Source organism: Neopsephotus bourkii, unplaced genomic scaffold (genome assembly GCF_033783945.1).
Source record: "Neopsephotus bourkii isolate Nb327-2 ecotype Australia unplaced genomic scaffold, CSIRO-AGI_Nbou_v1 NB_71, whole genome shotgun sequence".
NCBI lineage: Eukaryota > Metazoa > Chordata > Aves > Psittaciformes > Psittacidae > Neopsephotus > Neopsephotus bourkii.
The window spans coordinates 1,391,863-1,407,594 of record NW_026900588.1 but is presented as its reverse complement, the minus strand read 5'-3'; the positions used below and the strand labels follow the sequence as shown (position 1 = coordinate 1,407,594).

Below are 15,732 nucleotides of genomic sequence, written 5' to 3'. Positions count from 1 at the left end.
ATACCTATCGTGTCTAATGAATTCTACGTCATGTCCTTGATGGCACTTCTTAATGCAGTTCACGCATATAGCATTGCGGTCCGTGGTGTTACAGGTGTGACATCTGAAGGGAAACATCATGTTTAAGCACAAATCAAAAAGGGGTGAGTGAAGGGCTGGGGGAGCATCTAGGGGCACAACAGTGCTAAGAGAAAGATATACAGGGAAAGACTGCTTGGGTCTACAGGAAATCCGGAGAGGGACTTCTGAAAAGGGCATGTATGGACAGGACAAGGGGGAATGGCTTTAAACCGATTTAGATGAGGCATTAGGAAGAAATTCTTCCCTGTGAGGGTGCTGAGGCCCTGGCACAGGGTGCCCAGAGAAGCTGTGGCTGCCCCATCCCTGCAGTGTTCAAGGCCAGGTTGGACACAGGCGCTTGGAGCAACCTGGTCTTGTGGAAGGTGTCCCTGCCTGTGGCAGGGGGTTGAGACTAGATGAGCTTTAAGGTCTCTTCTGACCTAAGCCATTCTAGAGTTCTATGACAAGGAGAACTTGCTTAATCCTCATCTGCTGCAGCTGAGGAAGAACACGCATCTATGTGCTAACAGACATATGGCAACTGTTTTAGGGGTCTTAGGATAAGAGAAATTGTGTTTATTTGAAAACATGGCTGTAGGCAATGGAAAAAAACCCCTGTTACCTGTAGAAGTCATGCATCGGGTAGCTGGTGTAACTGGATATCTTATATAAACACTGGCCTCTACTGACAGCTTTTTCTATGGCATCTTGATTGTTCATTATTTTGTTATCTGTTGGGGGGGAAACAAAGCCAAGAACTAATCACACCTGGACAGATAACTCTGGTTTAGTTTTGGCACTGAAGCATATCAAATATTCCATGCCAGGTTAGAAGACAGATGCCCAAAGACTGCAGTGCACTCCTTGACCAGAAGGACTTCCTTTTTTGCACGCATTGTGTACAATACGTGATCAGCTTTCATTTAAATACTCTCTGTGAACTGACCCGTGAATTAATGCTTAGAAAGAAGCCTTCCTGAGAGGATGGAGTCTTCTTTTGAGAGTCTGAAATCTGAACATTTGAAAGCCTCTTGATGACCCTAAGGACTTTCAACACATCCCTTAGAACGCAGGAAACGTGGGAATTTGGTCTGACCACTCCAGCATTTAAAAGACGTGTCGAAGGCACAGTGAATTTCATAATCCTCTCTGTTATTCACCTACTAGATCTTCTGTCATGTCCCGAAGTGCCCCTCAAACTAGTTTTGTCTGCTCCACTGGCATCACAGCGCTGAGTGATGCAGTTGGCAAGCCCAGGGGCTGTGAAGCAGGGAGCGAGAGCTCATGCTTATGTGGTCTAAAGGAGATAAAGTACAGCCAAGTGGGTAAAAACCCCGCAAACCAAACCTTTTTCTTCTAGAATAACCTCCTGGAGCTGCCTGTCACTGAAACCATCATTCCAATCTCCTCCAAGAGGATCTTGTCTCATGCACACTTCCCCACTATACATGGGAGTTTTATGCATGCAATCTGTTCCTGTTTTCTGAAAAAAGGGGTTTGAGATTGTGAGTATTCATGCTTTTAGATCCTAAAAGCCAAGTGAGACATGCTTCTTTGCTGGACACTTGCATTCAGGTATGTGACAAAGGAATTGCCATTCTACTAACTTGAAATCTGAGATGGCCCAAAGTACAGTACCCAGCTCAGAAACAGAGCTAATAACAGAGCTCTGACATATGAACCTTAACTTGCCTTCGTCTAAAGCTATCTTAGATTTTTAGACCCAGTAACTTCAGTTATTGGCTCATTACCTTCAGCTGAAACTCTTGGTGTCAACTCAGCTTAAAGCGCTACTAAGACCTGAGTCAGAAACGCTATAAGGAATGGCATGGTAAACCCCAAACCCAGCAGCAAATTAAAACCTGCAAAGCGAACAAACCCAACCAGCGAGGGCTCAGGCTCACCTTTCATCGTGACATTGACACCAGATGCAAGAAATAAACCTCCAAAGCGGTTGTTGAAAATCTGATTGCCTTCTAACGTTGCAGTTGCGTGATTTGTTATTTCAATACCTTTATTGGGTCAGGGGGAGAGAAAAAAAGAAAGTGGGAAAGTTAAACCCTCAGTGATTGTGCATTTGTACCTCTTGTCATGATCTGTACTTGGCTCATTTTTTTTAACCCTCATAAACTCAGGGGGAAAAAGGAAACTTACACAGCTGGAAATTACACTCTCATTTGCTATAAAACTGAGGTTCACATACTTCCATTACATCCATTACAGCTGGCATGCGTGCTGCCTGGCCGTAACAATAGATTATTACTTTATGTGATAATAAAACAACATTATGACTGTGTATTTTCAAGAGGGATATGATTCTTGGATGCTTAAAGCTGTCATCTTCATGTATATCTGAAAGTTCTTGGGCACATACCTTACCCTTCTTAGAGTATCTTTGAAAAATGAAAGTTCTTAAGATGGGTAACCTAAAATTCATTTCTTTAAATCTCAACTTTTATCTGTAACCTGTGTCTTCCAAGTCATTTGTCCAGGACTGCTCTTGACAGCAACCTATCCTTCTCCCCCCACCACACTGAACACCTTTAGAGGCTCTCCTCAGAAAACTTCCTGCTTCTGAAAGAAAGATGGGAGAAAACTCAATAACGCAAATTTAGTTGGAATGGAAAACGGATGGAACTGCAACCATTAAACAGCAAACCGCACAAAAATCACTACCAAACATTCCTAGTCTCTTTTGGAGTAAGGAATGCTCATTTTATTCATTTTTCAAGTTTGTGGAGTGAGAAAGTTGTACTCGAGATGTAATTCAGATCTCTAAAACGTCTATTTGCTGTTGCCAACGATTTACAGCACTGATAAAACATTCAAACTGACATCCAGCAGATCAGCTACTAATATGCTCTAGATAGCTTCCTCAATTACTTCTAGAAGAAAGTAATGAAGAAGTATTTCCCAGCCAAGTGAGAAGCAGAACATGTGCCGCTCCTCAACACCCAGGAATTCCAGAGGCTGCTGTAAAGATATTCTGGCTACAATTCTGAAATCAGTTCTAGAATACACAGAAGGCTATCCCCAGCCTCTGATAAAATCCCTCAGTACTGTGGGGTAAACAATCTCAGCGTTAGCTCTGTGAAGAGCTTGCTCTTAAGCTCTAACACTTCAAGACTTGATTTAAACAACACAAACCTGCAGCAAATCCATCAAATATTCGGTTTTTCCTTAGCACAGGGTGGCTGTTGGTGCTGATAAGAACACCAGCTTGAGCATTCCTGAAGATATCGTTCTCTTCCAGGAGACCTGTGACAGACCAAACACCACACTGGAGCTTGTTAACACTTCCTTACCTATCACCATCCCATAAAGTACTTGCAAAAGATCTCATGTATCATCACCCTGCTAATACCTTTTATTTGGGGAATACCCATCAGCAGCACTGAAGTTAGCAAGACAAGTTTAAAGTGATCCTCAGTGCATAACCATGTATTTTTTTCAGCATACAGAGAGAATTTGGGATCATATGCACCATTACAGAAAACCCTGGTTTCCTTCTGGGGGAAAACTAAGTCTTTACACTTCCCAAAGGTTTCTTCCATTTTTCTAACATCTTTCTGTTCTTGTCTTCTAGAAGGAGCAGCCTGCCAAAGCAAGGCTTAAATTGCATTTTTGTTTTACTGCAGGACAGGGTTACTTTGAAGTGCTTAACTTAAAACATAAAGCTCATTTACAGCAAGTGATTGCCTACAAAACATCGGAATCTGGTATTGGGACACACAATAGTCAGCAGGGGATTTCAGAGGAGGACCACTTGTAAGTTTACAAATATACCTCCTGGAAGACGTGTCTTTACTTTTACACCACCACCACCCCAGTAAACCTCTGATACTGGCTGAATCTGAACTGTTCAGATGCACTATTTTGGCTGCATGTCTTGAATTAAATACTGTCTTTCAGTCAAATAGCAAAGCTTACAAAAGCAGATGAGATAAAAAGACTGCCCTAAGCAGCAATCCAACAGTCATCTTGGATGAGATTAATTACCTCTGCCTCCCACAGATTTCAGTATTAGTGGTAATTAAGGCTAAAAAGCACCCATGTATGTTCATTGTAACTGTTTCATTACTTCAGAAGGTGAGAGATAGGTTTCTAAAGAGCGCTTTCAAAAGGACACTGCTTAATCTGAAATGAAACTCTTATCCAGAATACTCAGTATATGCCACAGTAAGGGAAAAAACTACCTCTTCCCCCATTAAATATACAGATGCCTCCATCTCTTCCATCATGGATTTTATTTCTTCTTAGTGTAGGATTACTGTCTGTTTTAATCCATACACCAGCCATTGCATTATCAAAAATCTCATTGTCTTCTATAAATCCAAGCCCTAAAATTGAAGGAAGGGTGGAAAAAAAATAAAATCAAAAAGGATAATAAATGGGAAAAGGTAATATTGCAAAACATGAACAGTTCTGGATAAACATGAAAAACAAACCTACCAGAATTATAGACAAGAATACCACCATTCTGACCACCCCAGATCTTGTTGCGTCTGATTTTGGGGTTGCTTCCAGTTCTAGAGAGAAATGTAAGCAACAAGTCATGTAAAACAGGTTACTGTCTCCCAGTGCTTAGAACACCTCTAAACACGTGCCCATAGATCTCGCTGCTTAAAAATCTTACTAAAATAGAGTTATTTCCAAGCATGCAGATGTATTTTAGCTTTACAGACTTCAAGGGCCACACATTCTATTCAACATCCAAGCTATTATAACAGCAGAACTGTTTTCTAAGTTGAAGCAGAGGGTATTCAGACATACTGGATTTCCAAAACAGTTATTTTTAGAAACAGAAATGCAAGAACAATTAAAAAGGCCCAGAAGAGCACAAAACAAGCCACATCTGTTTTGACGTCAAACCAGAATGCACTTTACCTTATCTGGACCCCTGAGTACATGTGGTTATAGATGTCATTGTCTTCTAAAACGCCGTGTCCATTGTCATAAAAATAAACTCCAACCTAGTACATCGAGAATTAAATTATTAATTCCAAAGTATGAAGTATGAAAACACAAAAGAAGTTTATCCTCAATGGCCCTCTTGTAGCCACAGAGCAACACTCACTTGTTTCCCACTGTGTATTCTGTTCCTCCTCAGGACTGGAGTGCTCCCTGTTGTCACCCAGACTCCAGCCAAAGTATTGCTGTAAACTTCGTTTTCCTCAATCACACCTTGTCCTTTTTCATGCTAAATACAAGACAGTTTCGGAGTTGAGATAATCTGCCAACAGCCAATACTGTTTTCCTGGCTGTACCCATCCCTCCCCAATATGCCTTCTTTACCACAGCAAAGTAATTCTTTTTTGAGTACTATTTTTTAGTAACAGCACATCATGATGCTGAATGTTTGCCATGATACAAAGACCACTCTGCATGTAAATCATTGTATCTTGGGCTTGTTCAGCCTGGAGAAGGCTCCAGGGAGACCGTGTAACATTCTTCCAGTACCTAACAGGGACCTACAAGAAATCTGGAAAGGGGCTTTTGACAAGGGCCTGTAGGACAGGACAAGGGGGAATGGCTTTAACCTGACAGAGGGGAGATTGAGATGAGACATTAGGAAGAAATTCTTCCCTGTGAGGGTGCTGAGGCGCTGGCACAGGGTGCCCAGAGAAGCTGTGGCTGTCCCATCCCTGACAGTGTTCAAGGCCAGGTTGGATGGGGCTTGGAGCAACCTGCTCTAGTGGAAGGTGTCCCTGCCTGTGGCAGGGGTTGGAACTGGATGAGAGCTTTAATGTCCTTTCCAACCCAACCCATTCAGTGATTCAATGATCTCAAAGTCTGCAGTAATCTTTGCAAATCTCTGCAAGCTGCTGGTAGAAAAAGCACCACCCCAGTGCCACATCTGATGAAAGCTATGGCACCCAGCACATAAACCTACAGCCAGCTCTATCCACCAGACTGACAAAAAATTGATGTGTCTCTCAAGGTAACTATCTTTACTATGTGCTGTGCTTAAAAGTAAAGCAGTGTATTCTTGGTCAGGGTAATCTGTTCTGGTTAGATCTACAGAACAAACAGATGAAGCTGCACACTTGAATCATCAGCTGAAGCACAGGTAACTTTTGGTAGAAAGATGGGCAAATTATCTCTCGAAGTCTGATATTGCTTAGGGGAACCTGACAGCTCTCAGTTCAGTTAGCAGAGCCTTTGCACATGCTGGGAATTGCACTTTATTCCTCCTTTTTACAATACAGGACCATACAGCAAGTGCAATGTATAGCATCCTGAAGGCAAAACCCAAGTATTTTCTGAGGACATGATAAGCACATTACACTCCAAAAGAGCTGAACAGATGTCTATTTTCTTAAATAATAACAATCTTATACGAACACTAAGCCTTTAAAAAGCTTTTAACCAAGAAATGGTGAAATTCTGTCATCAGCCAATTTTACACCTTTTACTTTGTAATAAGAATAATTTAGTGACATTGTTTTAAATATCAGCACCACCGTCAGTCTATTAGAATTAACCTAGTTTATAACGTAAGAGCTTCAGTCATTGTAAATACAAGCAAACATTTCAGAGAGCACCCCTTCCCAAACTTGGTAAGAAGAGGAAACAAGGTTGTATGCCTGCTTGTAGGTAATACTCACTACATAAATTCCTCCATGTTGACCATCATGAATCTTGTTGTGTCGAACTATGGGACAGCTGTTTGTTCGAATCTGTATTCCCGCTAATGCATTACCTGTTATAACAAAAAGATGTTCTTTCAGACAACTTATGTACTGGTTTGGCTCAGAATTCAAGAGGTAATAAGCAAATCAGCTTACCATAAATGTCATTTCCTTCAATAAGGCCTCTTCCATCACCAAAGATATAAACACCACCTTGATTCCCATTAAAAATTGCATTCCCCCTAAGAAACAGAAGTATCCACATTATGAAATTATTGTAATACAGGTACGTAGTGCCTAGGACCGTACAACAGTCAGATTTAACATAGAAAATGTATGGTCTGTTGCTTTGAGAACTACATACTTCCAAGTATACATGCAAATTAAACATGCAGTTCAACCAAACACAAGACAGCAATTTTATTTTCATACATATACAAAAGTACTTTCAGTTCATTATAAATCGAATTATAGAGTGGTTTGGGTTGGAAAGGACCTTAAGATCATCCAGTTCCAACCCCCTGCCATGGGCAGGGACACTTTCCACTGGACCAGGTTGCTCAAAGCCCCGTCCAGCCTGGCCTTGAACACTTCCAGGGATACAGCATTCACAATTTCTTTGGGCAACCTGTGCCAATATCTCACCACTCTCAAGTAAAGAACTTCTTCCTCATATGTAACCTAAGCCTCCTCTGTTTAAGTCTGAACCCAATAATAAATGAAATAATAAATAAATGACATAAAATTGCTCTTTTCCCATCCCCATCTAATCTCTTCTTCCAAGTAACAAAACATCAATGGGGAAAAACAAAATTACCTTATTGTTGGGTCACTGTTTGAGGTAATCCAAACACCTGCAAAGTTGTTTGCATAGATTTTGTTCTCGATGAATTGTCCTCTTCCTTTTTCATGAACATAGATTCCTCCAGTCTGGCCGTGATGTATTTCACACCGAACTACTGTAGGGTTGGCATACGCTTTCACTTCAAAACCTGCTATCCTGTTTCTGTGTATGTTGCAGCTTTCAAAATAACCCTTAAAACACAAAAATGCAGTTTCCTTTAAAAGTCCTTTTTAAAATTAAGGCTATTCCTTACCCTCCCTCCCCTCTAAATACTATCCTCATTTAAAAGAAAACAGTACCAAAACTGACAATATGTAAATACTTACATAGCTAGTTACTTTTTCCCCCTCTAAAACAAAAAAGTGTTTCAAAGACACTGTGTTAGCATCCCTATTTATTACTACCCATGGAATACCAAGAAAAAATGGCAACTCTGGATCTGCCACCTCAAAGAGGACTGAATGTCAGGTTTCCTTAGCAGCTCCTAAGGATCAGACTCCTTTCAAAGCCCATAAACCCCACAGGCTTTGTATGAAAAGGACAGTGCTATGGGAAGACTACCTACTTATTTTCAAACTCAGAACCATACATATTTGATAAGAATATGATTGATTTAGTAAAAAAAAGTCTTCTAAATTTCTTTGAAATAACTGGTCAGAATAAATACATGTGAATGTTGGAGTAGTTTTTCCAGGACTGGACTGGTCTGAGAAACCAACTGGTAAAGCTCCCCCCGAGCTCACCCTTTTTAAAAGGGTGCACACTTCCATTTTGACACTGCAATAGTAATAGCAGGCCTACATCAAAACTGTATTTGAACAAAGGCTTTATAAAAAACCCATAGCTATGAAGAAAAAAGACAAAAAGATGTTCCACAAAGCCATCCTGGCCATGATCCTTCTGCCATGCCAACAAGCACTCGTGCAGCAGCATCAAGAACTGGTCCATCTGAAAATTCATCTGGCAAATGGCAGACCATTTTTCTGACAGTTTTGGAACACTTTGACACTAAAATTCAACCTATTCTTTGAGGTGAACTTTAATGGTATTATATGCCCATTTTTCCCAACTGAAAGAAGAGAAACGGAACAACTGAAAAAGAGGAAGCATCTCTTACTGGAGATGGTGGACAATCACTAAGCAATGTGTTTTAATTTGTGGATGGCTTGGATGCAAGTTCTGGCAAGCTCTAACCTAGACTATCGCCAGCAGGCAGCTGTGAAGACCAAGACCAAAAGCAGCACATGTGACATTGAGAGCACTGCTCTGCTGCTGACAACCAACAAAACTGCACTGTTCCCTACATCCAAGAATACGCAGCTGAAAACCAACATGAACCAATCTTACTTTTTCCTTTTCTCCTAGATGGTTTTGTAGAGCAGAGAGAGACAGGCATCTGTAGTATAAACTATCTGTATGATTCCAGCCACAGTTTTAGCATTATCAGTCCTCATGATTCAAAAGATTAGCTGTTTACTGAACTAGTAACGTGTATAGGTAAAACATCTGACTGGAAAGGAAAGGGGCCCAACTTTCATAGGCATCTTGGCTGCATACTGTTTCTCCTGTAGCCACTTCAGTTGGTTACTTAGTCTTGCTAATTGTGAGGTTTGTTTTACTTACAAACTACCAGAAAAGCACAATTCCTTCTACTGCTCAGTGTAACTGGATTCCAGTGTTTGTACTCACATGACCTACAACCAAAAGCACCTCAGTCCTGGAGTTTCTCCTACCTATCACTCAGGAATTACTCAAGTTACTGCCAGCTTAGGGAGAAAGCACTCTTACTTATGTGCTGTGGGACAGTATTGCTAAGGGATTTCATCAAACTTATCTGGATTACAAACAAGCAGATATACATATATAAGGTTCAATGAGGAAATCAAGGCAGCAGGCACTTCTTCCTGCTTTGAGGACTGCAGCTAGGGAAGGCAGTGCATTGATTAAACATGCTCCAAAAAACATACTATCAGTGTGCACAGCTTCGCTCCCCAGGCCCCTCTGGGAGACAAATAAAACAAAACGGAATGGAAACAATCTACTTTCTGTAAATATCCAAGAAGTATTTTCTTCAAGGATTTAGGATTAGATTTCTTCAGAGTGAGTCAAGATGTTTTCAGACAGACAGGGGAATCTAAAGGAGATCTCAGAAACACACCTTCCTGTCAACAGGTAGCCTTTGGGACTTCTTATCCCAAAAGGAACCACTTCCTTGTCCTCATTTTCACTTAAAATGAAGCCTTCAGAGAAACTTAAGTAATACGACTATGCGGTATAGAGCGTAATCCTCTTAATGGAATATATCATTTCAATTAAAGTATTACTATACTTGGTTTAGCATCTTTTTAATTACTTCACATATCATCTTCCCTTTGAGTGCCAAATATGTTGTGACTACAGCAACACGATGAAGGAGAAGAGGTATTTCAGATGTGCTTCATCATAGCCGTTTCAGATTCCATGTCAAGTTGCAAACAAGCAGAGATTTTATCATGTGGTCAGCAACATCTCTGCAAGCTTCAGCAAGCACTGTTATTTAAGAGTAAGAAAGTATGAAAGAAATCCTTTTAACTCTTGAAAACAATACATACACTGTGTAACCTTTAAACTTGCTTGGAAATGAAGTAGAAGAGAAAGGGGGCTCCTTTGCTTGTCCCAGTGTACCTACATAATACGCACCTTCAGGGAGGAACAGAAGTACCTGTACATGAACTGTACTGTACCACTAAGGCCCAGAATACCATAAGATCACCTGATAGCAGAGTACAAGTTTAATTTCATCAGAAAACAGAGCCTTCTAAGTTATTGCTTTCTACCTTCTTGAAAAAAATAGGCCTGCTGATGGAGTAGAAACTGAGAGTTTTCTGTAAGCTTCTGTGAAGGAAATGCTCCTCAAAAGTTCAGCAGAACTAAAAAAAAATAGATCATATCTCAGATTCCCCAATAAGACTGAACGCCAGGTCAGAAAGTCAAGGCTTTCTGAGAGGTAAAATGCTATAACATTCAATATTAATACGGAGAAACTGCATTAAAAAGCCCAGTCCACCTCATGCAGGGTCAGTTAAACTGAACTGCTTGCCCTTGAGCTGATGCAGTTAAAAACACTGTACTTCTGCAGCTGTTGAGACCATGTCTGAACACTATCTGCACATGTAATTCATAGAATCACAGAATGGTTTGGCTTGGAAGGGACCTTAAACCTCACCCAGTTCCAACTCCCTGCCATGGCAGGGACACCTTCCACTAGACCCGGTTGCTCCAAGCCTCACCAAACCTGGTCTTGAACCCTGCCAGGGATGGGGCAGCCACAGCTTCTCTGGGCACCCTGAGGGCCTCAGCACCCTCACAGGGAAGAATTTCTTCCTAATATCTCAATCTCCCCTCTGGCAGCTTAAAGCCATTCCCCCTTGTCCTGTCACTACATCTTTTTGTAATATGTCCCTCTTCAGGTTTCTTGTTGGCCCCTTTAGGCACTGGAAGCTGCTCTAAGGTCTCCCTGGAGCCTTCTTTTCTCCAGGCTGAACAAGTGTAATGCCTCTCAGCTTTAAACTACAAAACTATCCTTACTCTTACGATAAACTGGAACTCCTCTGTTGCTTGCATACAACTACTAAATACAATTTATGACAAATGTTTCTAACTTGTCTTAGGCAACTGGCAGGAGACGTCAGCGCAGGGCACTGAGGGCTGCCAATGCAGTGTTGATGCCTGCTTATTAAACGCTTGGCACAAGCACTAAGGCAAATGTCAGAAGATTGCCAGTTTAGAAATAAGAGGTGAAGTTTCTACAAGTATCCAAACACAAAGAATAGTCTGAGAACATGAAACTGAAAAACAAAGCACTCCTGAACCTTTCAAAGGCAGCACTCCAGCACAGAAACCCACGGGAAAAGAACGTGTAGGCCAGGAATTCGGCACTGGAATGTACTTATCCCACTTCACAATCACAAGCAACGGGGGGAAAAAAAGCCACCCCCAAAAATAACAGAAGTGAAGTGAGAGAATTGAACAAAGAAAATTCATTATTTTGTTTAGATACGTGGTATTTGTATCTGAAGGGCACTATGTCACTCAAAGAGGATGTAAATACTGCCAATGATGTCATTTCATCAACTTCATCACAAGCATGATGCAGAACAGAGGACACTGCCAAAAGAAGGCTTTGAGATGGAATGGGAGGGGGGAATCTTTCAAAGGATTTTATGACTAAGAAAGGTTTCATTAATTTTTGCAGCTGAGAAATATTATTCACATGTTCTCTTTAATGTGTTAGTGTTTCCTTTAAACAAAAAGGAAACATTTATTTCTATGCCATTTTGCTTGTGCTATCACACTGATCACAGCATTGGAACAGGCATTCCACTGGTAAAAAAACAGTTCAAATATACTTCTACTTAAAATTAATCAAGTGAATTCAGTCTGGCTTTTTAATTTTTTAGTATTTCAATACCCACATATTTAATATTTATACTTCAGTACTTACACCAAGAAGCAGCTCCTAACCAGACTTTCCAATTAACCCTCAAGCATACAGACATCTTCCCTCCAGGAGTTACTGAAGCACGCTCCTTTACCAGTTGTCTGTAGCTTAAATAACTTCATCAATGTTCTGAGCCTGCTTAAGTCTTGGAGGGGTGCAGGGATCTATGTATCCACTGAAGCTGATTAGGAGTCCTTATACAACACAGCTTAAATGAGGCAGTGGCAGTGTCCAGACAATGAGATAATGTAAAACAAAGACATAACATCTGAAGTTGACACCACTCTTTTCAAAATAGCCGACCAACTACATCTACAGTAGTAGGGACAAAAGCCTCGCTAGATTCCATCCACAGGGGATTTTCTACTACTACTTCTAGCCTGCCAACACTCATCAGGAACCCAACCAGATCTGGGTTAGAACTAAGGCAATAGAACAAGTACTTACAAAGGAAGGAAGACACCAAAGGGAAAAAAAAGATCCACGATTTAGTGCACCTAAATTCACCCAGTTAGGGCTAAAAATGTTGATCTTTAAAAACCATCTGCTTCTCTTCTTCCTCTTCCCTGAAAGCTTTGCTATGTTACGTATTAGCTATAATTGCATTAATCATTCATCAAAATTATGGAAATTTATTTCCCCAAAGGAATGTCTTATTACGAGAGATCATTATTCTATTCAACAGGCATCTGAGATTTAATCAACAGTCCCCCAACACATAACACACTGTAGAAAAGCCTGATGTAGAAGTTCAGTAGGAAGGCTAAAGCAATTTAGTACCTGAATTAATAAAACATTTTATTTAGGAATAACATGACTTCAAAATGGTGAGCTACAGTTTCCTCGGAGCAAACATCGGATGACTAAGTTTGAAATTAATGTTTGCTGTAGTTAGATCTCTGATCAAGCTAAGTTTTTTTGGGGGAAAGGGGTGGTGACAGCAAGATGGAATACATGAGGAATACACAAGGAACAGTGGTTCCAAAGGTCAGATGATAAAAATTGAGAAAACTGAAATGAGAGAACAGAAGTCCAGTCTACACCCAAGATAGGCCTGCAGAAGTGTGACTTGGGACTCATCTTTCTCAGCTAGTCTAAGCCATTACTGGCTAATGCTTGCATTTTTACAAGTATTACTTATCCTTCTCAGGGAATAAGTACGATCTACCAGCAAAACTACTTAGATAATAAAAGACATTTACTTATGAAGAACATCTGTGGATATAACATTAGCATAGGTCTAATTATAGTGGTCTTGCCAAAGAACAGGCCTAGCATGTATTTACCCATAGCTGACCAGAAGTGTGTCAGGAAGTAAGGCTAGGACCAAAACGCAGGGAGGGGAATACACTCCCAAAGTACGTGAAACATGCAATGGTTTGGTTGACCTCATTCTTAGCAGTGTTCTGAGATCAAGTCTGTTACACTGAGATTTTCATTACAGCAGCAGCACAGCACCAAAGAGGTTCCTATTTATCTACAGCACCTTTAGAAGTAAAACCTCCAAAGCAACTAACAATACAGTTTATTATTCCCTATCACCAAAGTTATAGGCAATCCATGTCCTGCAGTATCCAACAACTACAGCAAGATAATAAAATTCTGTGGTATCAGTTCAACCCTCCCCCCTACAATGAGCAAGGACATCTTCAACTAGGTCAGAATGCTCAGAGCCCTTTGCAACTCGACCCTGAATGTTTCCAGAGATGGAGCACCACCTCTCTGAGAAACCTGTTCCAACGTTTCACCACCCTCATCATAAAAAAATTCTCCCTTATATACAGTCTCAATTTCCCCTCTTTTAGTTTAAAGACTCCCCCCCCCTTGTCGTACCACAACAGACCCTTGCTGTGGTTTGTCCTCATCTTTTTATAAGCCTATTTTAAGTATTGAAAGGCTGCAATAAGGTTTCCCTGGACCTTCTCCAGGCTGAAAAAGCCCAGCTTTCTCAGCCTTTCCTCATAGGAGAGGTGTTCCAGCCCTCTGACTAACTCCTCTGAACCTGCTCCAACAGGTCTGTTTCTTTCCTATCCTGAGGACTCCAGAGCTGGATGCAGCACTGCAGGTGAGTTCTCATGAGACCTGGAGGGGCAGAATCACCTCCTGCTGGCCACATTTCTTTTGATGTGGCCCAGCATACGGTTCTGGGCTGAAAGCACACACTGATGGGTCATGTTGAGCTCTTCATCTGCTAGTAATCCCAAATCTTTCTCCTCAGGAATTCTCTCAAACCCTCCATCCGCCAGCCTGTATTGATACCAGGGGCTGTTCCAACACAGGTACAGGACCTTTCTCTTGGCCTTGTTAAAATTCACATGGGCCCACTTCTCAACCTTGTCCAGCTCCCCCTGGACAGCATCCCAACCCTTAGGTGCATCAACTGCACCACTCAGCTTGGTGTCATCTCAAGGTTGCAGAGGGTGCACTCAATTCCACCATGTCATTGATGAAGATATTAAACAGTACTTGTTCCAATGCAGATCCCTGAAGGACACTACTTGTCACTAATCTCCATCTAGATGTCAAGCCATTAACCTGTGCCCTCTGGATGCAACTATCTAACCAATTCCTCATCCACCAAACAGCCCATCCATCAAATCCTCATCTTCAGTCTGGAGATGAGGATGTCTTATGATAGACAATGTTGTAGATGACATGTAGATCTTCCCTTGTCCACTGATGTAAGTCACTCCAACATAGACAGCCACTAGGTTGGTCAGGCAGGACCTACCCTTAGTGAAGCCGTGCTGGCTGTCTTGAATCACTCTTTTATCCCCCATATGCCTTAGTATAGCTTCTAGGAGGCTCTGTTCCACCATCTTCCCAGGCACAGAGGTGAGGTTAGCAGTTCTCAGGGTCCTCCTTTTAGACTTTTTAAAAATGGGTGCAATGTTTCCCTTTTTCCAGTCATAGGGAATTCACCTGACTGCAAAGGCTTCTCAAATATCACAGAGTGGCTTGGCAACTACACCAGCAAATTCTCTCAGGACTCTGGGATGCATCTCGTCAGGTCCCATAGACTTACATGTGTTCCAGTTCCTCAGATGGTCACAAACCTTGTTTTCTTTTACAGTGGGAGGGACTTTGCTCCCCAGTCCATCCACTTGAGAAGTGTGGGAAGAGAGGACGCTAGTGAAGACAGGGGCAAAATAGTTGAGTACCTCAGGCTTCTCCTTGTTTGTTGTTACCAGTTTGACTGGTAACAACAAACTGACCAGTTTGCTTATTGAGGGCATATGCTTTCTTTGACCTTCCTTTACTAGCAGACGTACCTGTAGAAGCCAATCTTACTCTGCATCCCTTGCCAAGCTCAGCTCCATCTGTGCCTTGGACTTCCTGAGCCTATCCCTGAGGTCAACTGGGCAGAGTCCCTGTACTCTTCCCAGGATATTGGTCCTTGCTTCCACTGCCCGTGCATTTCCTTCTTGTCTTAATTTTGACCAGCAGGTCTTGACTCAGACATGCCAGTCTCACCTTCCTTTCATGATTTCTTAGACCTGAAAACCAAGAGCTGTTGTACTCTATGGACAGCATCCTTAAAAGATCTGCCATACTAACAGTGACTAGAAGAAAACTACTAATTTTTGCCAGCTGGGAGGAGGGAACTAGGACTTCGTCATTCAAGCAGGAAAAACAATGATTCGGCACTGTTAGATGACATGCACAATATTACCCTAAAATATATCAGCAAATAAAAGCACAGAATCATAGAATGG

At 41.5% G+C, this 15,732-nt stretch overlaps 1 protein-coding gene across 3 annotated transcripts in view; it reads right to left on the bottom strand.

Moving 5' to 3' along the window:
- FBXO11 (F-box protein 11) overlaps positions 1 to 15,732 on the bottom strand; it is a 77,269-nt gene that overhangs the window by 1,431 nt on the left and 60,106 nt on the right. For all 3 annotated transcript variants that reach the window (XM_061354072.1, XM_061354082.1, XM_061354090.1), the window contains exons 12-22: positions 7,510 to 7,727; positions 6,849 to 6,934; positions 6,669 to 6,763; positions 5,138 to 5,260; positions 4,948 to 5,033; positions 4,513 to 4,589; positions 4,257 to 4,400; positions 3,208 to 3,318; positions 1,965 to 2,072; positions 683 to 791; positions 5 to 103 (exon numbers count right to left, since the gene is read on the bottom strand). In XM_061354072.1, coding sequence (XP_061210056.1) covers positions 5 to 103; positions 683 to 791; positions 1,965 to 2,072; positions 3,208 to 3,318; positions 4,257 to 4,400; positions 4,513 to 4,589; positions 4,948 to 5,033; positions 5,138 to 5,260; positions 6,669 to 6,763; positions 6,849 to 6,934; positions 7,510 to 7,727 — 1,256 coding nt within the window. The remainder of the gene's footprint in view (positions 1 to 4; positions 104 to 682; positions 792 to 1,964; positions 2,073 to 3,207; positions 3,319 to 4,256; positions 4,401 to 4,512; positions 4,590 to 4,947; positions 5,034 to 5,137; positions 5,261 to 6,668; positions 6,764 to 6,848; positions 6,935 to 7,509; positions 7,728 to 15,732) is intronic.